Source organism: Orcinus orca, chromosome 3 (assembly GCF_937001465.1).
Source record: "Orcinus orca chromosome 3, mOrcOrc1.1, whole genome shotgun sequence".
In the NCBI taxonomy this organism is placed as follows: Eukaryota; Metazoa; Chordata; class Mammalia; order Artiodactyla; family Delphinidae; genus Orcinus; species Orcinus orca.
The window spans coordinates 54,780,031-54,802,500 of NC_064561.1; the positions used below are offsets into that span (position 1 = coordinate 54,780,031).

At 41.9% G+C, this 22,470-nt stretch overlaps 2 protein-coding genes across 16 annotated transcripts in view; one reads left to right on the top strand and one right to left on the bottom strand.

Moving 5' to 3' along the window:
- GEMIN5 (gem nuclear organelle associated protein 5) overlaps positions 1–6,571 on the top strand; it is a 45,223-nt gene extending 38,652 nt beyond the window's left edge. For all 4 annotated transcript variants that reach the window (XM_004280994.3, XM_012537165.3, XM_033407925.2 and 1 more), the window contains exons 27-28: positions 784–880; positions 1,443–6,571. In XM_004280994.3, coding sequence (XP_004281042.1) covers positions 784–880; positions 1,443–1,610 — 265 coding nt within the window. In that variant the 3' untranslated portion in view covers positions 1,611–6,571. The remainder of the gene's footprint in view (positions 1–783; positions 881–1,442) is intronic.
- Positions 1–18,883, bottom strand: part of CNOT8 (CCR4-NOT transcription complex subunit 8) — a 48,852-nt gene extending 29,969 nt beyond the window's left edge. For 6 of the 12 annotated variants that reach the window (XM_049707839.1, XM_049707837.1, XM_033407938.2 and 3 more), the window contains exons 1-5: positions 11,944–12,128; positions 10,567–10,760; positions 8,385–8,546; positions 7,504–7,648; positions 6,698–6,808 (exon numbers count right to left, since the gene is read on the bottom strand). In XM_049707839.1, the coding sequence (XP_049563796.1) occupies positions 6,698–6,808; positions 7,504–7,648; positions 8,385–8,546; positions 10,567–10,760; positions 11,944–12,060 (729 nt within the window). In that variant the 5' untranslated portion in view covers positions 12,061–12,128. The other 6 variants (XM_049707835.1, XM_033407934.2, XM_004280995.4 and 3 more) reach the window with 6 other exon arrangements.
- Positions 18,884–22,470: the final 3,587 nt, after the last annotated feature.

Genomic DNA, 22,470 nt, shown 5'->3' on the forward strand with positions numbered 1-22,470 from the left:
AAAATAAGGGCCAGGTAGATATAGATGATTATTAATCACTTTAGAGCCCTTTTGCATTATCACAGGGCACTTGGCTATGGGCATTTGCAGTGATTAACAGTTACTGATTAGTTGTTATGCCGAGTGCCTTTTACCTTGATTATGTCCCCCCGCAGCACAGGGCCTAAAATATAGTAACTAGCACAGTCAATAAACTTATAGCTATTATTACTAAACTTTTAAAAATTAAAGTTACATTTGTTGCTCTAAAAATACTACAAGTGAAATCTTGAGTCAGAGTTTTGAGTTACTTCTCTAGTGAGCTACCACACTCTAGGCAGCGCTTTATGTTTGGTTTTAGTAACAAGAAAAACACAAAAAAGTTCTCTAACCCAGCGGCTCTTAACCTTTGGATCAGAGGGCCCCTTTGAGAAGCTTAAGACACTCTTCCCAGAAAAATGTGCATCCACACACCCTGAGGGTAGGAACCCAGGCTCTGTCTAACCCATTCCCCAGAGAAGTCCAAGCCCTTTGCATTTGGCTGCGGACTGAATCCCCTAAAGGTCCTTAGTTTTCATTGGAGCTCTATGTCTAAGAAGTGGGGATTTGGAAAGTGGTGAGGAACAAGACTGCATTTTGAAAATTTTATATCACATCACATTAAATTCCCTTCTCTTAGCCTTTGTATTTAAAGATAAGAGATAAAGACCCAGGTGACAAAGTAATTTTATTTACAGGACAATAGACTTAAAAGTTAGGGGCAAGACATATAATTTGTACTTTTTTTATTATTATTATCACTAGTAAAGAAGAAAAAAATGAACCAGTTTCTTTGCCTGAATTAACCAAAAGGATTACAGAGGCCAATGAGAGAATAGCTAAGTTTCCCGAGAGTATTAAGGTAAGATTTATATAGCAGTTCATTTGGTAAAACATTACTTTTTATATTATCAATTGACTACACCAAATTCTTTAATGTCATCTGAAATCTGTACACATTTGTATGTGCTTAAAAACTGAAGATCCAGTTGCCTTTGGTGAGCTAAAATGTTTTGTGGGAGTAGAATTATTGACACCACAAGCAATTTTATACCTTAGCCTTCAAAGAAATGTAACAAATTTTCTAATGACGAGGTAAAGTAAAATTACAGTTGGTACCATGTATTTGGTTGCTTACAAATGGATAGGTATATTTGGATGTGGCCCTAGTAGTAACAGAAGCATCATGTTTTAAATTCATTTGAGTAGGGCTCTAGAAAAAGATTGTATCATTTGAGAGGGACATCTCAGTTTTGAGTATCATCTCTCCTTAGAGTAACTGATGAAGTCTTAGGAGCGAAATGGCTCAACCGTGCCAGAGAAGTGTCATGAGATAAGACTTGAGACACTCATGCCTCTGTGCAGGTGTCTGTGGCTTTTTTTTTTGCAAATGCTTCCTTATTTATCCCCGTGTCATCTTTCAGACCTGGCCCTTCCCAGATGTGCTGGAGTGCTGCCTCATCCTGCTTCACATCGGGTCCCAATATTCTGGCTTCGTGACCCAGGAAATGCAGCAACAGGCTCAAGAGCTCCTTCAGAAATACGGCAGCACTAAAGTTTACGAACGACACTACCAGACCCTCTGCACGTGAACTTTCAAGGACCTCTAAGAAACTGTGCCAAATTCAAAACATCCAACACCTTTCACCTCTGCATTTACACCTCGCCAGACATTCACTTTGATCCCTGTATGTTTCTGCAGTGATCCAGATAATACAAATGAGAGTCAAGTTTCAATCAACTCTACACTTAAACACAATGAAATCTGACTTTGGACTCAATTGTGGTTTCCTACTGGAAGAAAGATCATGAAAAGCCAGCAGTAGTTACTCAGAACTAACACCTACAAAGTGATTGTTGATAATCTCTAAAGCCTTATGCAGGTTTCGTCCAAAGAGGAGAAACTATTTTAATCACCCAAAGTGTTACATTCTTAAACACAAGCTACCTTTATAAATGCTTTGCCTGATCATAAACATGTACACTCTTGTTTGAGGGTAGAGATTATGTCTTCCCTTTACTATTTTACCCCTAGCACTCACTAAAGAGTGTCTAGTATCTAATAGGCACATAATGGAAACTTTCAACTGAATAAGTTGGGAAACAGAAAGAATACTCATCAATAGCTTAGACTTAAAGAACTCTAAACTGAGGTCATTGATACCAGCACTGGCTGACAACTAAGGCTTGTGATTGGTAGTTGACCTTACTGCGTTAGCAGAACACAGGAATTCAAGAACATCTGGCAGTACAATAGCACCCCCATCAGCCACGATTTCACTTTCCACAGTTTCAGTTACCCCCAGTCAATAGCAGTCCAAAAATATTAAATGGGGAAAATAGACAACTTATCAGTTTTAAACTGTGGCCATTCTGAGTAGCATGATGAAATCTCACGGCGGTCCCACTCCGTCCTACCCAGCACATGACTCATCCCTTTGTCCAGCATACCCATGCTGTATATACTACTTGCCCATTAGTATAGGAAAACCACAAAGCATACATTACAGGGCTCAGTACTACCCATGGTTTCAGGCCTCTACTGTGGGTCTTGAAACATAACCCCCGCAGATAAGGGGAGACTACTGTATATGGAGGGGCTGAATTACACCCATAGTTTGTATTCTCTTGGTTACTCTTCAGGACCATCCCTTTCTGAGGATGACCACTAACACAGCCCTACATACACTCATATATATACACAAGGCAAAGTTCTTTACAGTTCTACTACACTTGCGCCCCTTTCTTTAGCACCACTTTAATAAGCTGTTTCTTATCTCTCCCATGCAATGAGCACACCCCCTACTCAACACTCAGTTCCTCAACCCTTCATCTCAACATTTCTCCTGACATGTCAGTAAGCCTGTTGTCAACTGTGGCAAAAATAAACACCTATTTTAAATCCAAATTTGTTAAGGATATATGTGGAGGGCTCACAGTCACCAGCATGCTAAAGCACCTTGGTTGAGAACCACTGACCTATGCTGCTTTACCACAAATCTTACGATAAATATATCTCTTCCAGTATGTGAACATCCCAGGCAAAATCCTAGATCTGCTCCTGTACCTGACTTCTTACAACCCCACATTTTTGGGCCAACAGACAGGATTGGAAACAAAGTCCTGAACCAAGTTTAGGATATCAGACGTTCAATTTATCCAAAAGAAGTCCACTAATTAATAAGTGAATCTGCCGTATATAATGGAGTAGCACCAGGAAGTAGAATTAAAACTGATTTCCTAGTAAGGCCCAATAATCAGCGAGGCGTATGAAGTAAAGGGACAATTCCGCTTACACAGCTGCTCGTTAAAAGCTTCCTACAAAGTGAGACATTCTGTAATGCAAGCCAGCTTGTGGAAAATGAAGGCAAGAGATAGGGAACAGACAAGATGCTTCCATATCACTGACAGCGAACAACCGTCTTCTAAAGCCAGCAATTCAGAGCTTTGAAAGACCAAACCTTCATGCCAGTGGTTAAAAAGAAATCTTTATTTTACAAAATTAAAAACATAAATAATATTTACAAGCATCTTAAATACCAGCTTATAATACTTGACACTTTTGAATCATTTTAAATTGAGTTTTCCATAAGCTTTTAATATGCAAGACTATTCAACCACTTCAGTGAGTTACCAGTTTTCATTTCCACTATTCCAAAGGAGTTTTTGGTTTTTTGAAATTGTCCATACTGTAGTCATTCAAAAAAAAATACAGTGTACTTTTTAAATGACTAGTTTAAAAAAAAAAAAAATCACAGTCCTGAGCTTCCTACCCCAGTTGTGGGATATTACTCCAAGAGAACCCTATAAACCAAATTCCTTACTGTCCTGTTTACATGTAACCACTATAACTTTTTAAAGACTCACATTGCTGGTACTCACCATAATCCATCTACCTAACTTCTCCTCAGTTTGCTGAAAAGGAAAGGCAGGGAAAACAGAGAAGAGAGGCAGGAGAATACAGATGGCCATCTGAAGTCACATTACTGAAAATGTAACAGACTTATGATCCAAAAACCTGCTCTTAGTAGTTTCCTTCGGGATCAAATCCAAGGTATTTTATGAAATGAAAACTTAAAATGATTTCAAATGATGCACATGTGACAGCAAATCTCAGTGGCGCAATGGAACACAGACTTAAAGAAAGTGCTTAACTTAATACCCATTCTGGAGTTCCTTGTGAATAAAGGGTAGACAGATTCAGTAGAATTTTGTTTTTAAGGAAAGTTTTCATTATCTGGTCTTCGTATTTCAGCACTGAGTAATTCATTTCCACGGAATAATACATAAAGACCAACAAAGTGTGAGGAAAGCAAATGTCCTCGAGAAGGGTCAAAATAAACGAAAAGGAAGGAAAGGAAAGGTTAAACATCTATAACCCACTTCACAAGACCACCACTTGGTTCCACTTTCCCTTGAAGCCCTCAGCTCAGCTGAGAATCACAGCAAGAAGTCTTCATCCTCAGAGATTAGCAACAAATTTAAAAGAAAAAGAATGACACAGGTAGGAGTTATATACATTTTACTAGTTTGTTTCTGACTTGTCCTGGATTTTAGAAGGTGTCAAATGAGCCATGGATGCTGGTGGCAGGAGGCAACTGGAGAAGAGAGGCTTAGGGATGAGGAACAGGGAAGACGTGTTTACAAATTCAGAGCAAACTCCCTTCTTCCGGATCTAAAAGACATCTTTTGTCTTCAGCAAAACAAAAGTCTTTCTGTCAACGCAGATGGTAGGTACAGTTTGCTCAAAAGAAGCGTCTTCTCTTGGGGAGGAAGATAAGTATACACAGTCAGCACGTTAAGCACCACTCTGGGACCAGGCCCACCCTGCAGAGCCTCGCCACCATCACTGCTGCATGTTGTTGATGATTGCCAGGATGCTCATCTTCTCCTGGGCAGAGTCCACATCCTCATTCTGCTTCTGGGCCACTCCCGTGCCTAGGCCATACAGCCGCCCACAGTACTTGGCATCATCAATACTGTCCTCAAAAAACAACTGCAGAATAGGACAGAGAACCCCTGGTGAGAATCATGCCAAGAGTCATGCCAAGAATCAGGCCAAGCCGCAATACTACTACATCAACACCTCCCAGCTCTCTTAAAGCCTTGAAAACCTAGCCAACTAGAAACTAACTTCATAAAGAAAGGCTCCAGACCTTTCCTACACAGTCTTTTCATGCTCCTTTCTCTCTACATAGGCTCCCCTTTCTGAAGAGACTTCCACTTTCCATGAGTTTTTACTGCCAGGATCCCTGTGCTGCTGTTGCTGTTTAATACAACTGCCTCTATCTCCTCCCTTCTCTTTAACAGGTAGTGCAATGGTGAAGAGCTTGAGCTCTAGACTCAGACTGACTCACTGTGTGATCTTAGAAAAATCACTCCAACGCTCCTTAAGCCACGGTTTCCTATCCATAAAATGGGTAATATAATAATAGGTTGTTACGAGTGAGAAAATGGACAGGAAGCACATACACAGCAAGGTATCTCACCCTTTTGGGCACTACTAGGCAGGATAACTCTCTGCGGGGCATCGAGGAAGGTTGTCCAGTGTATTGTAGCACTGTAGGATGTTCAGCAGCATCCCTGGCTAGTAGCACACAACCCAGCTCCCACAGGTTATGACAGCCGAAAATGTCTCCAGACATTGCCAAAGGTGCCTCAGAGGGCAAAATTGGGGGCATGACGCTGCCAGCTTTGTTCTTCTTCCTCAGGAGTGCTTCGGCTATTTGGAGTCTGTTGTGGTTCCATACAAATTTGAGGATTATCTTTTCTATTCCTGTGAAAAATGCCACTGGAATTTTGATCAGGATTACATTCAATCTGTAGGCTACTTTGGGTAGTATGGACATTTTGACAATATTAATTCTTCCAATCCATGAGCCCAGAATATCTTTCCATTTATTTGTGTCTTCTTCAATTTCTTTCATCAATGTCTTAGAGTTTTCAGTATACAGGTCTTTCACCTCCTTGGTAAAATTTATTCCAAGGTTATTTTATTCTTTTTGATGCAATTGTAAATGGGATTGTTTCATAATTTCTCTTTCTGATAGTTCACTATTAGTGTATAGAAACAACATATTTTTTATATTAACCTTTTATCCTGCAATTTTACTGGATTCGTTTATTAGCTCTAACAGTTTTTTTGGTGGAGTCTTCAGGGTTTTCTATATATGTCATCTGCAAACAGTGACAGTTTTCCTCCTTTCTGATTTGGATGCCTTGTATTTCTTTTTCTTGCCTAACTGCTCCAGCTAGGACTTCCAATAACATGTTGAATAAAAGTGGACAGCGTGGGCATCCTTGTCTTGTTCCTGATCTTAGAGAAAAAGCTTTCAGCTTTTCACCACTGAATATGATGTTAGCTGTGGGACATTTGATAATTAATAGAACTTAGCATAAGATAAGTGGGTGGGTTCACAAATGTGTTCATATTTTAGAAATCAGAAGAAAAGCAAATAATTGCAAGGATGAGAGGTGCTAGGAACACCAAGTATACTTCTGAGTGACCTCCATTTCAGAATGCTTCTTTGCCTCCCAAAGCACATCTAATATAAACACATGCATAACAAACAAACCAAAAAAAAAAAAAAAAAAACCCACTGCTTTCAAGGTGATCACCAACTTCCAAGAGAAACTATAAATTTTCAACAAACCTCAGCCCAAAAAACCTTTGCCTTACCTCTTTCATCCTGAAGAATGCCATTCCCGTTAGCAGTGAGTCTGAGCCTGCCTGGTGCTGCCTTCCAATTCTCTGCAAATCCAACTGATCAGCAACTTCCTGAAGACCTCCCTGAAGATGTAAGGAAAACAAATATAATATTACAGACCCGACTTCTCTACTGGAGTCAACTATGTCTATTCTTGAGTTTACTTCTTGTGGTGACAGCAAGTAGGAACAGGCCATTTACTTAACAGGTCTTCCCCAGCAGTATCCCCTTTTTAGCCCTCCAAATGATACACTGTGTTATATTCCACTTTTCACTCCTTTCATTCTTTTCTGTATCGTTAGTTTTGTCAGACCTCCGCCCCTGAAAGTCCTCACTGCTGTAAAACAAGGTTGGGGAAATAGTAAATGCCAATCCAATTCTAGATGGCAAACCTCTTATACCAACAATTTATTAGAGGAGGGAGTTCTTAAATTGTTTAGAGCTAAGAACCCCTCTGAGAGTCTGGTACACTGTAGACCTCATTCCTAGCAAATCATACATATACCTCATGTCTCCAACTGTTTCACTAGGTTCGTGGGCCCTAAGTGAAGAATGCCTGCCTTAGGGTGACAGTAGCAGAAGGCTCCCTTCATGCCCAGGTTAAAGACAGTTACCACACAAATCCCTCTGCCAATCAACTCTATATATACCCTGTCTAGCACCATGCTGGCACCTAGCAGGTACTCAAGGACACATGCTGAACAAACTGCAATAAAGCAAAATGACAAGTCTGCGTTTTTGTCTTGTCGTTACTACTATTAAGAAAAATATTGTGTACCTTAAGATTTTTGCAACTTTTCATCAGGTATTTCACATCATAAATGGATGGGAAGAAAAGGTTCAGAATGTGAAAGAATTCATGTTCCTCTTCTGGCAAACGAGAATCCGTAAGTAACTTAACCATGTAGCCAAAATCATAGCCACTATGAGGAGAGAATGAGGCAGTAAGGTGAAAGAGCAGGAGTTAACAGGCCCCAGCATTCAACTGCTTTATTTCTCAGAACTTACGATGCTACCTCATGTTAGGAACTTTCAGTTTTCCAAAGTAGTTTATCCTGTCCTCTGAACTTTCCACTAAATGACCACATAACAGATTAATATGGGAGATATATAAGAGAACCCAAGGGTTTATAAATGTGGGTTTTATTCATCAAAAATTCAAAAGTACTGAAAGGTATGGAGTCCCCTGGTGGGCTAGTGGTTAGGATTTGGCACTTTCACTGCTGTGGCCCATGCTGAATCCCTGTTTGGGGACTGAGATCCCACAAGCCAGGCGGGGCGACCAAAAGAAAAGAAAAGGTATTGAAAGGTAAAATAACTTCTCCTAAGGGGAATTTGGCTTTTGAGTACCCAGGAAACTCCAGGCCAGCCATTTAAATGACAAGAAAAAGATGACCAAGTACTTCCATCCTTCCCACCCTCCATCTTTCCACTTGACATATGCCCACTGCAGCCACATGATACAGCCTAGTACTGTGTGAAAGAAACCAGTATGCGCTCCAAAGTGTTTTCTGAAAAACTGACATGTGAGCAACTGTTACCATTTCAACTTTATAACTGCTAGTGAGCAACAAAAGAGCGCCAAGAGGACTGCAAAAATAACATAAGAATTCAATTCTTGCTTCCAAAGGAAGAGAGAAACATTCTCTTGAGACTGACCTGTGAAATGAAAGCCATTTGACATTGTCACAGAGAACCACCCCTGATGTCATAAGCAGCTCTGCAAAGTGCAAAGTGTCAATCCCTTCCTCTTCATGCTTCTGAAACTGCAGTCCTGAGTTAGCAAGGAGATCTATGGAATCCTGGGAGTACATGTCCTCTCTAAAAAGAGAAGGTGTTTACTTCTTAGCTGCTGGTAAGGTAACAGAAGTAGTGGGCAACAATATTACCATCACCTTATAAATTATAGAATAAGTATTCTTTTTTTTAATTAATTTTTTAATATTTTATTTATTTATTTTTGGCTATGTTGGGTCTTCACTGCTGCATGCGGGTTTTCTCTAGTTGTGGCGAATAGGGGATACTCTTCGTCGTGGTGCGTGGGCTTCTTATTGCAGTGGCTTCTCGTTGTGGAGCACGGCTTCTAGGCGCGGGGGCTTCAGTAGTTGCAGCAGGCGGGCTCTGCAGTTGTGGCTCGCAGGCTCTAGAGCACAGGCTCAGTAGTTGTGGCACACGGGCTTAGTTGCTCCACAGCATGTGGGATCTTCCTGCACCAGGGCTCAAACCCATGTCCCCTGCGTTGGCAGGTGGATTCTCAACCTCTGTGCCACCAGGGAAGTCCCTAGAGTAAGTATTCTTGAAATACTTTCATAATTTAAGAATAAATCAATTCATTCCTTCCAGTATTCTAGCAAACACACAAAGTAATCTTACCTGTGACAGAAAGAAAAATGGGATTTTTGCCCCACAAAATAAGTATCTTAATTATGAAAGATCCACATTTTCTCATTATTTAATGAAAAGCAGGACTTCCCTGGTGGTGCAGTGGTTAAGAATGTGATCTTTTGTGTCTGGCTTCTTTCCCTTAGCATAATGTTTTCAAAACTCATCCATGTATAGCATATGTCAGTACTTTATCTCTCTGTACTGTGCAGTAACATTCCATGGCATGGATATACCACATATAGCCATTCCTCAGATCACAGACATTTGGACAGTTTCCAATTTGGGGGCTTTATGAATAATGCTGCTATGAACACTCACGTACAAGTTTTTACACGGATGTATGTCTTCATTTCTCTTGGGTGGAACTGCTGGGTCATACGGTAACTCTATTTTTAACCTTTTGAGAAACTGCCTGTTTTCCAAAGAGGTTGCATCATTTTATATTCCCAATAGCAATGCATGAGAGTTCTAATTTCTCCACACCCTCACCAACATTTGTTATTATGTCTTTTTGATCACAGCCACCTAGTGGGTATGAAGTAGTATCTCATGGTTTTGGTTTGCATTTCCCTAATGACTAATGGTGGTGACCATCTTTTCATAAGCTTACTAGCCATTTCTAAATCTTCTTTGGAGAAATGTCTATTCAGATCTTGTGCCCATTTTATTTATTTATTTATTTATGGCTGTGTTGGGTCTTCGTTGCTTCGCACGGGCTTTTCTCTGTTTGCAGCGAGCAGGGGCTACTCTTCGTAGCAGTGTGCAGGCTTCTCACTGCAGTGGCTTCTCGTTGCGGAGCACAGGCTCTAGGCAGGCGAGCTTCAGTAGTTGTGGCTTGCGGGCTCAGTAGCTGTGGCTCGCAGGCTCTAGGGCACAGGCTCAGTAGTTGTGGCGCACGGGCTTAGTTGCTCCATGGCACAGGAAATCTTCCTGGACCAGGGCTGAAGCCCGTGTTCCCTGCATTGGCAGGCAGATTCTTAACCACTGTGCCACCAGGGAAGTCCTTGTGCCCATTTTTTTTTTTTTTTTTTGCAGTACGTAGGCCTCTCACTGTTGTGGCCTCTCCCGTTGCGGAGCACAGGCTCCGGACGCGCAGGCTCAGCGGCCATGGCTCACGGGCCCAGCCGCTCCGCGGCATGTGGGATCTTCCTGCACCGGGTCACGAACCCGCGTCCCCTGCATCGGCAGGCGGACTTTCAACCACTGCACCACCAGAGAAGCCCCCTTGTGCCCATTTTTAATTAGGCTGTCTTTTTATTGTCGACTTGTAAGAGTTCTTTAAGAGGGACTTTACTTTTTGAGATTCTTTACTCCATCTTCTGCTTGACTACTCTCTCCAACCCCCTACTTGGGTTTGGTGAAAACAAAACTTAAAATTAATAAAATCAGTTAGAAATCAGTCTGTACAACTGTAGCAAATCTAAGAATAACATTGAGAAGTGTCTCAGACACTTACGTAAGGTTGAATTTGAAGTTGAACTGCCAAGTGTTGATTCCAGAAGGATATTCTCCCTTCTCATTCGTGAATGTAAGGCCCAGCTGGATAATTTTTAAAAGGTCAACATTGCACCGTAAAAGCTGATACTGGTAATCTATGGAACTACGAAATTCACCAATGGGTCGCACCACAACACCTGGAAATTCTGTGTCCTAGAAAAGGAAAAAATCTGTCATTGTAAGGTTTCACAAAACACTGAATGCTGGAAAAAAAAAACAAAAAACACTGAATGCTGACTTGACCATTCATAAATAAAAATTTTACCTCAATTTATAAAAGTTATGTGAGAAGCCCCAAGCTCAGGCACAAAAATTCACCTTAAAATGCTGATTTCATTGATGTATACAGAAGGAGCACTAGAAACATGAAGCTTTACACAACAACTTGGAGATCCTAAGCAGGATGTGAATAGAAGTAGCTGACTAACTCTAGGTCTATTAAGAACATTCTAGGTTCGGGAATTCCCTGGCGGTCCAATGGTTCGATCCCTGGTTGGGGAACTAAGATCCCACAAGCCACGCAGCACGCCCCCCACCCCGCCAAAAAAAAGAGAACATTCTAGGTTCATATACAGTTAATTAGGAACAGTCTAGGTTGAGAACAAAACACTATATAAATAAAAATGCAAATACAGGAAAGTGAAACAGCCATTCAACAAAAGTAATAAATAGCCACATTTGGCTTAAAGTAAAAAGCCTGGAACAAGATCAGAGAGAATTCTGAATACCAGGCTAAAGACATAATTCTACACCCTCCACAGCAGGAGCTGCAAACTCCAGGCAGCTAACGTAACAGAGTAAAGTGTGCAGGGTATTAAAATGGTTATGAGTAATGGGGACTGGAGCAAACTAAAGGGTACATGCCACCCCTAAAAGAGGCTCTTGATATCACTATGATACGTGCCTCCCTCCAGCCACTCAGTGTCAGGCAGGAATGTAGACCCTATAATGCCAGATCTGTACATTTCTTCCAGAGACACCAGAAATCTGGAGCTTAAGTAAGGTCTCTTGATTTTTAAATGTTGGCAACTACTTTTTAAAAACTGCTTTAACACTGCCAGTCAAATTCACCATACCTGTGGAGCAGATGTGCCCTATGCACTGACAACTTCTGCTTAAGGACTTGCAGACAAAAGTAACATCATAAACACTAGATACTAGAGGTTACATCCTTTTCAGACACACAGGCTACCTTGATGTTTCATAAAAGCAATATAACCTTCCATCATGTTTAATTTACCATGGCTTTAGTATAATCATTTCTTTCAAAAATCTCCCATTAAATATTCCCTAAGTCCATACCAGAAGGTGAGTCAAACAGAGTAGAGCTCTTTACCATGGCAATATAACTGTAACTGAGCACGATTTCTCGGATCTTCCTCATCTCTTCTTCTAGATTGCTGGCCCAGACTTCACAGATGACCTGGCTGTTCTCCACAAGTGCCGCAGGCATCCTGAAGAAACTTGAAGTCGCTTTCAGCTGACTATGTTAGAGGGGACTATGTCAATGGTTGATCTGATCTACATTCAAAAACACATTTTGAAATCACATTAATTTACATACTGGCATTAAGACATTAACAAAGATATCAAAACAGTATTTTACCATCACTTCATCAGCTTAAGCTAAAACATTAGGACTATTATATTTATTCTCCATTTTATATGATGAGGGAACCTGCCTTTGTCAAAACAGACACAAACACACACACACACACACACACACACACACACTCACTCTCCCTCCCTCAGTTCTTTAACCTGAAGAAAATAAAATTACTTAAGAAACATGAAGAAACTTTTGCCCAAGCTACCCTTTAGCACAGAAATGAAACCATTGCCCTAAACCAGTTTTTGAGCCCTCTCCAGACTACCGAAAGACTAAAATAGTCCCCTGTTGACACAAATATGCCCTTACCATGACTTTCACATCACTTTGCACAGGGACCAAATCATGGAAACATTTCTAAAGGAATCACTTTAGCCAGTTTAAATGTACTGGGATCTCCAAAAGCCTGAAAGAATGTGGACCTGAACTCTCACACTGAAGTCCTAACACCATCCGATGAATATGGACGTGGGACTTGCCCCTCCACTCCCCCAAAAAAGGAAATTCTTTTTCCCGACAATCCAAAAGTCAAATACAACTAGAGGCAAATAGATCATGAAGTGAGAGATGTAAGTTGTAAAAACCAATCCCAAGTTGAACAACCACAATGAAAATCAGAATTTATTAATGTCTACTTTTCAACATACAATATTATAAAGAAACTAAGTATCAATTCAACAATAAAAATAGAGAAGACAGCAGGTATAAATAATTCAACCAGAAGCAGAATGATTTACAGTGTATATTCTGGGAGGAAACTGGGGAGGCAACAGTATTCTACACGATAAAACTCAACATGGTTCAGCCTCAGAGTAATGCTGTTATTATAGCAATGATACGCTTAGTTATAAAAAGACAAAACAGAGCTTATCATAAGTGGATTTCCTTAAAACGCAAGCCCACGCACAGATCCTCAACACAATGTAAGAGTGGGCTCCAGCGCATATATTTAAGGAACAATTCCTAGAAAGAGTAAAACGAACCTTTGCTTTCTACTTTCAAGATAAGCAGATACAACAATAAGAATCTGGATCAAAACAAAATTGCCATTCTCAAGTGGCGTCATTTCTCTGAGACACTTTTGAGAAAACAATCTATTGGTCTGTCACCAACCCTTGAAGATTCCATTTATTCAAGTTACTCTACGTTTTTACAGATGCTTCTCTGAAATTATAGTAGACTTACTGTAATTACTCTGAAACTTAAGTAGACTGTGGTAGCTTCCTAACAAATATGGGTGAACACTTCTTAAAGGCAGAATCCATTTCTTCTCATTTTTGTTCTATACACAATGGGCATGAATGAAAGGCATGCAGATGAAGAAATCAAGAACATCAGAAAATGGCAGAAGTTCAGACTGAGTGTGTAGTAAATTCCCCTATCTGCCCATAATTACGAAAATGTTGGGGGAATTCCCTGGCTGCCCAGTGGTTAGAACTCAGCTCTCTCACTGCAGGGGGCCACAGGTTCAATCCCTGGTCGAGGAACTAAGATCCCACAAGCCACGCAGCAAGGCCAAAAAGACAAAAAAGAAAATGTTGGGGCTCAGAACTTTAGATTCTAAACCATGCTTAAGGTTTTCCCCTGCAAAAGGGCATAAAACCATTTCTATGCCCATTAATGTTAAATCAGTACCACTTCGCTTCCTTATTTCCCTAACTGAAACAATGCACTCCCTTTTTGGTGTCACTTTAAACACAACCATAAACCACTTTAGGGGAAGTGGGTATCACTAATTGAAACATCTCCATAAAAGCAAAAGCAACTAAAGGGACTCAAGCAAAAAATGTCTCTGGCCTCCAAGCAGCAAAGAGCAGACTTAAAAAGACGGCAATTAGATATTTACATTCAACCCTCAGAACAAGGCTCCCCAGCTAAGAAGCTCTTAAGGTTTTATCAGAAGAACTCAGGAAACAATATGAAGAGGCTCCCTCTCGTCAAATAAAATATGATATGAACATCATTATGGATAATTACTACGATGCATCACTTTTCAGATAGAGATTTAAATCCAGGAGTTCATAATGGACTAAGAAAATAAATTTACTTGGCCACCATTGGAGAATGCTAATGAATGGACTTATTTTTAAAAATATGTATCTTGTCTTGCCTATATAAACTGTAACCCCAACTAACCAAATAGTTGAAGGAAAGTTTCTCTTTATAAAAGTTGTATAAATAAAAATAAATAGGGAATGACAGACTATCACCGTTTTGTAACCCCTAATGAACTTAGAGATCTGGGCAATAATCATAATGGCATTTATACGGAATTTCCAGAAAAGGCAACTCTATAAAGGCAGAAAAGACTACATGGTGGGATGGGACTGAGAGTTATATAAATGGGAATGAGGTATCTCACCTCATGAGGTGACCAGAAATGTTCCCAAACTCCATTAAAATGATTATTGCACAACTCAGTAAATTTACTAAAAATCACTGAGTTTTACATGAAAATGGGTGAGTTTTTTAGTATGTAAACTATATCTCAATAAAGTTGTTAAAATAATCACTAGGGCTGTAATCATCACAAAAAGAGACCACCAGGTATTATATAGTGCCTCAAAACAACACATTACCACTATGAAACAGTCTTGACCAAAAAAAAATCTAACTTGAATCTGACCAAGCCTCTAGATTTAACTACCAATGTACAGAAAATACAGACAGAGAAACATATTAAATGACACCAGAGAAATGCAATCAGCAAAATCCAGAAACTTCTATACGAAACTAGAGAACCCAGCTTCTTCAACAAATAAATTACAAGAAATAAAAGTAAAAGACTCTCAGGAGACCTATCAGTCAATCAAAACATACAGACCTAAATTAAACCCTGCTCTAAACAAGTGATAGGAAAAAAAAATTATAACATTTTTGAGACAAGCAGAAGTCTGAACAGTGCCTGATTTGGGTATTTTGTTTCAGGGTTTTGTTTATTTTGCTTTTTTTTTCTTTCTGGTGTTATACTGTGGTTATGTTTTTTTTTTAAAAAAGAGTTCTTACCTTTTAGAGATAATGAAAAAGAGTTATAAGTGATACAATATGAAATGTGGGGTTTACTTCAAAATAACAGTGAAGAAAACTCTCAATAACTTTGTACAGTACTATCTTTCTCTACATTTTACAGATAAGAAAACTGAAATGCAGAGACAATTTTAAAAGGTAGTGTCCATGGCTTCCATTTCCAAGAAAATTCTTTTTTACAATATAGGGGTTGGGGATTAAGAGGTACAAACCATTATGTAAAAAATAAGCTACAAGGATATACTGTGCAACACAGGGAATATAGCCAATATTTTATAGTAACTGTAAATGGAGTATAACGTTTAAAAATTGTGAATCACTATGTTGTACACCTGTAACTTATATAACACTGTACATCAACTATAATTTAAAATTTTGGGGGGGTTATTTTTAAAAGCTAACCATTGTATACATATCTGACAAACAAGGAAGTCAAAACCAGACCAGTGGCAAAACATTTAAGATATTTTTCCACCAAACCCTTACCTAGGAAAACTTGCAAGCCCCAAATGTAGTGCCACACAAACAATGAAAAGGAATCACATTGCACACATTTAACTTAGCATAAATTACTGGATATGCTAGCCAAAAAAGAAATATTAATAAAATAATACTAGCAATTCTGCCTCCCACTTTCCACTCAGTGAGCACATGCTCCAGTATGAGCCTAAAATGGGAATCACAAACATACCATTCCCCTTGGTTATTAGTCTTCCTCCTTCTAAGCCTCTCAGAGCCAGCACTGCACAGTGCACCTCACAGTGCAGAATGACTCTATGCCATTCACTTATGTTTATTTGTGCAACATGGCCCCTAAAGGTAAACCTAATTACTCTACCTGGGTTACAACCAAAGAAATAGTAACAAGTTTCAAAACAGAAGGAAAAATGACTGTGCTGGATTTACTGAGAAACACTATGGCCACCTCCAACTCCACACCTTCCTAAGGAATTGTTAAGGATAATTTTGGTTGCATGCACTGCTTGCCTTGCAGGCTGACTTGAAAACTTGACTGCCACCTGAGCTACTCTACATGAAAGCAAAATACAAGCCCTGATACCTGCTGTTTCCCAGTACTACACCGTATAAGAAGGTCACCCAGGAGTTACTGAGGTCTCTGCCCTGCGCTCATCTGTAGAACAAACCGTGCAGTTCGCCCCCCAATGATCTACAGTGTAAACTTCTCCAAAACAAAGCTGCTTACTAACGCAGGAAAGCTCTGAAGAGCAAGTAAATGATAAAGGCAACCGAAAGCTTTCTCTGCAAGCAATCCAGAGTGCCAGACCTTGCTGGAGAAAAGCATGTTTTGGTTTTTCTGATTGTGTTTTGTTTAAGGCTAAGAGTGCAAGGAAACAATAAACATCACTTCCCCATTCTAGACGACCGGACAAAGGCTTTGCCGCGCATGGGTAAGATGGAAAAGGAAGTAGCAGCACTTCAGAAGAAATGGCAGCCGCTTGCAAGAGGGTTCTTTCTATCCACGGCCGCGGGGGCCGCAGTCCTCCATCCCCGCCAAACACAGTATCCCAAGACACCACCCTCGACCGAAGCGCAGTTCAACCAGATTTTCAAACCACCCATGGGGCCCAGGCCTGTGAGCTGGCTCCTCCAGAGCCAAGAGCTCGGGTTCATAAAGCCACCGAATAGCAAGGAAAAGTTGCGGGGACGCAAGAACCAAGAAGGGGAAAGCCCGCAAGGTTCCAAAGTCAGGTCCTCTGACTCACACCGTCTCTCGTCATCCTTCTCTTCCTGTTCAGGATCACTCTCCCTCTTCAAAACACCCTCATCCCTCTCCTCCTCCTAACTCCTTTTTTTTTTTTTTTTTTTTGGTAAAACGAAGGTTTTTAAATTGCATGCCTTAAGGACAGAGAGACCTAAGTTCGAAGCCAGGACACGGACGAGCTGTGTGGCTTTGCATAAGTTACTTAACCTCTCTCGTGCCTCAGTTTTCCCTTCTTGTAAAATGGGTCGTCTAATGGTGGTGCACACCTCGGAGGGCTGCTGTAGGGAGTAACAGAATGAAGCATATAAGGTGCTGGCACATATCACTAGAATATTAATATCGTGTGGTAGTGGTGGTTATTATGACTACTATTCGACGGACCTCTTTCTCTTTTCACACACCCTGTCCCTCTCGCACGCTCCCACTCCCCTTCCTCCCGCAGGCCCCCGATGGCCTCCCACACTCTCTCATCTCATGCTCCTCTCTGATAAGCGGGAGCCCGCTTACCCTGACCGGCAGGGCCCGCGAAGCGCGGGCAGACGGGCTGGCGGACAGACTACCCGGGAGCTGCGTGACCCGGTGCTCTCCGCCCGCTGCCTCGGATCGGCTACTGGAACCGAGCGGCTCAGTGAGATGAGCGCCCTCATGCCCAGAGCGACCTTACGCACGGCCCTCCAAACAACCTGGCCGCACCGCTCTACCCACCCGATCCTCCCGACTCGCCTGCTCCCTTCCCGTCGCTCCAGGCGGGCGCGCGCCTGACGCTGCCTGCCCCTCCCCTTCTGCGCGCCCCGGCGACTCCGTGCGTGTTAGCCCAACCTGTGAGCTCGCGGGAGCGGCGCGCAGGCACAAAACCAAGAGGGCGCCGCGAAAACGGCGGGGCGGGGCGACCTCAGACGACGCAAGTGAAATACGGCCCCCTACGGCCTTCGCTGGGTTAGTTTCGCTGGTTCAATTCACCAGGATCACTGCTCCTCCATTTCGGTTCTACTTCTGGGCGCTCAGAGGGGGCGTGGTCTAGAACTAGCCCCCCCCGTGGTGGGCGTGGCCTATCTGAGCCCGAGGGGAGGGCGTGGCCCGTCTGACCAAATCCTCCAAATTGCAACTTCCCCGTCTACCTTCTTTGAAGGGCCATTAAAATCGGCGGAAGCTGAGTTGGGAGGAGGTTCGCTGGGGGAGATCCTGACCGCTTCCTTCTGTACTAATGCGGCCCCCTGGACCTTCACTTACAAAACCTCTACCATACGGCTTCCTTTCTGGCAAACACTGGGTTGGGGGTGGGGCAGCACCCCGAAACCGAGTCTGGGTGACGTCAGCCAAGGCCCGCCTCCCCCCTCCGAGCCTCGGGGAGCTGAGCGAGCAGCGTTACCATAGCAACCGGCCCGCTAGGGTCAGCTCGAGTTACAAAGATGCAGCCTAGGTTGGGGAGACGCAGGAGGAGCGCTGGCGCCATCCCGCTTCCCGAGAAGGTCCGAGACCCGGCGGACGCTAAGCGAGCTCGCCAGATCTTCATTGAGAGACCAGTGGGGTCCAGGCCTATATTAGGAGGTTCCTTCAAAGCTCCCACCCGCCCTCCTATTCTCTGTGAATCCTGTTTGGAAAGAGAGCTCTTCGCCAACGCCTGTCCTTAGCAGCGTTTGTTCTCCAGTGGTGGGAGAGAAGACAAAACACTGACCTCCCGCACACAGCTATCAGTTCCGGGCCGCCCTCCTAGTCAGTCGCGCAAGACCTCCACCCTGTCCCTAAGAGAAGTTGCGGACTCCCCAGAGCATGGCTGTGGTCATACTCCTTGATGCCTTCCCTCGAAAGGGGCTAAGTGGATAGCAAATTCACCCCCAAGTCCCTGCACCTTCCTACTTTTAACCATTTCCCCCTAAAGAGGCTCTGCAAAATCCTACCTCCGTTTCCGAGACTGGAGGCAGGGCAAGTCTTCAGCGGCAAATTCCAACCTGGATTCCCAAAAGCTAGTCTCCAGGGACGTGAACCACCCCCACCCCACCCCCCACTGCCATCAAATGCACTTTCTGAACACTCCTCCCCTTCTCCCCTTCACATGAGTGTCTGTCTCCTTATCTGCAACATACGGATATGACTAACTATATCAGCGGATGTTTGCGTTAATAAATGGAAAAACCACCCCACACTGTAGAAGATATATAAGTGTATTCAATAGATAATTGTTTCTGGCCTGTCTCAGTTTGTTATCCCCGAGATATTCAGTGTTTGTTAGCTCTGCTGCAGACTTAGCACCCTTGTCATTCTGTTCAGCAATACTGTGATGGAGAAAGCAGGTAACGCTCCCTTCCCCCTGTCCTGTGAGTTTCTAATATTCTGTAATCCACTCTGAAATTACATTCAGGAGAGCGTAGGCCTATCAGCAGCTAGTCGCATGAAGAGCAGCCTGTTTTTTCCTGCAGCACTGGGCCTGGTGTGCACCGAAACAATCAAGCAGGAAACGTACCCCATATCCTTCCCCCTAATGCACCCTCACCCAGAACTGATGTTTCATTTCTCAGGTCACTGAAGACAAGGGTAACACAAACACAATGATGGCTTGTGTTTCCAGAGACCTTGGAGTGTCTGTTGCAAACAATGGATTTTATGCTGCTCTTATTGCAAAATTAGAACAATTGTGTAAATCACTGATTCCTGATGGGAGGGAGGCCCCAAACAAATAAGAGGGTAGTTGGAGTAGAATATATTCATTAATACATCACATTCGAAAAAAAAATATTGCTTGTGAACTACCAACTATAGAAAGTAAGGCTTAAACATCATCTCAGCTGGGAGAGTACAGGTTTTAAAAAACTGAGGAAAACATTGGTTGTAAAACGGGTCTCCTTAAGAACCAGACAGGGTGATTTCCTTAGCCAGCCAAGCCTTTCCGTTATTACCAAGTCTAAATAAACCTAACGAGATGAATTTCTTAAACTGGAATATGTACAGGAAGATAAAATCTAAAATACATATTTGGGTTTGAAATATTTTGAAAATGGAGAAAAAGGTAAATGCCTCCAGGCATATAGTACTGCTATATGAGCCCAAATCTCAAAAACCTTTATAGAGTGCTGACACACCTAGATGCCTGTCAGCTGATTAATTCCATTCCATTACAGTACCCACTGCCCCAAGCTTAGACAAGGTCTGTCACTTTGTATGATGTTTTTTTATAATATATATATATATATATATATATATATATCTTTATATTCAACTGAAGATGCATCCAGCTGTCTGGTTTCCTTGGTATAGTTGGATAAATTTCCTGCTTTTGAAGTGTGTTGTCCCTGCTTTTCCTACATAATAGAAAAACCTTCTGACTCTTGACAATTATCAGCAGAGCATCAAACTTCCCCTAAATGTAAAGCAAAGATCATGTTTCATGACTAAGCATTTGAGTATTATTTTGATCTTTTTATTACAACCTGAAAAACCTTCTGATCTCTGATTAGATCAGAGATCAGAGTTCATTTTTTAAAATCCAGAAATAGGTATCATTTTATTTGTATCTCATTTGATTTTCCTTCTCCCTTGGAGTCTACTAAACTAACAACATTTCAAAATCTACCAATAGTAATCATAAGACTTATTTCCACAGCTGAGAGGGTCCATCAAGGTGTCCTAACTAATACATTCCCCTAATTTCACAATAATTAAATAATTTTAGGTTACCCAGCTCCCAAAGATAGGACCAGGATTTGAGTCTTCTGATTTCCAGTCCAGTATGGGATTGGGTGTTCATCCAATCAGTTGTGTTTATGGTCCATTTGCTATGGGCAGGGCTGCATTTTGGCACTGGAGGATGCACTAGTGAATGAAACTGATATGGTTCCTGGCCTGGTGGAGCTTAACATTTGGTGGCAGGGACTGACAATAAAACAAGTAAGCAAGCACTCAAGTAAGAAATAAAAGGATAATGAAAATTTTGATAGCCGTCATGAAGGAGACTAATGAGGTAAAAGTCATGGAGAATAACTGGATTGGGGGAAGATATAGGCAATTACTTAAGACCTCTCTGAGAAGGTGGCATTTGGGCAGAGATAAGAAGGACAAAACGAGAGAGAAAGAGAGAGAGAGAGAGAGAGGGAGAGAGGGAGAAAGAGAGAGGCATGAGCAGTTGGAAGCAGTAAAAGGATTAGAAATGAGTTTTCTGTGTTAGAGGTAGTGAAAGGCCAGGGCAGCCGCCAAGAGGTGGAGCAAAGGCAGAGTGGCTCCACAGGAAAGCAGAGGCCCAGTGAGGCTAAAGGCTGGGAGGCTTTAAACTGCACTCTGTTCAAAGTGCATCAGGAAACCCAGAAGGATTTTACTTACAGGAATGACCTGATCCAATCTATGTTTGTTTTTTGTTTTGTTTTTTGGGTTTTTTTGGCCACACGGCATGTGGGATCTTAATACCCCGACCAGGGATTGAACCCATCCGTGGCCCCTGCACTGGAAGCGCTGAGTCTTAACCACTGGACTGCCAGGGAAGTCCCCCGATCTATGTTTTTAAAGATTACCTTAAAAAAATAAATAAATAGGGACTTCCCTGGTGGCGCAGTGGTTGAGAATCTGCCTGCCAGTGCAGGGGACACAGGCTCGATCCCTTGTCCAGAAAGATCCCACGTGTCGTGGAGCAACTAAGCCTGTGCATCACAACTAATGAGCCCATGTGCCACAACTAGTGAAGCCCGCTCACCTAGAGCCGGAGCTCTGCAACAAAAGAAGCCACCGCAACGAGAAGCCCGCGCACCACAGCAAAGAGTAGCCCCCGCTCGCCACAACTAGAGAAAGCCCGCGCACAGCAACGAAGACCCAACACGGCCAAAAATTAAATAAATAAATAAATAAAAGATTACCTTGACTCTCAGGGTCAGAGAACGGAGTAAAGGCAGAGACATCTTAATTTTTTTTATTTGAATTACAGTAAATTTGATAAGAAAAGAAAAGAAAGCTAGCTTCCCCCAGGCATGATAAATACGTTGCCTACGGAAATATTTGATGACAACTTAGGTAATTTTACTAGGTGGGTCTGACTAAGAGTTACTTGCCACTACTTTCGATTTTTGTTACTGTGAAACTCATCAAAGCTGCTAACTGAATATTCAGTACTTTATAAAGAAGAAAGTTGACCTCTGTCTGTACAGAGCAAGGCAAACAGAAATACAAGCCAATGGAAAGAGAGCACATCAATATAGCTAAGAGTAAAACTTTTACTTTGGGACTCTCTGGTCACTTTAAAGCTCTCTTCTCTAGCTGTCCCTTCCTCTCCCTGTTCGTGAATATAACAAACCCATCTCTGGTTTTACAGCCAGATCTCAAAATCCCCTGTGAGGTTTTCTTTTTTTTCTTAATGTGACCAGTGTTGAGAATCTTGTTTTGAACTTCTGTAACATTCTGTCATTTTCTAGGAGCAATGGGATCCAAAGGCTTCAGAATATCTCTGAAGTTTCTAACCAGATGTGTTTGTTTGTGGGATAAGGGATATATTCCAGAAAAATTGGTAAACACAGTTATAAGTCTCA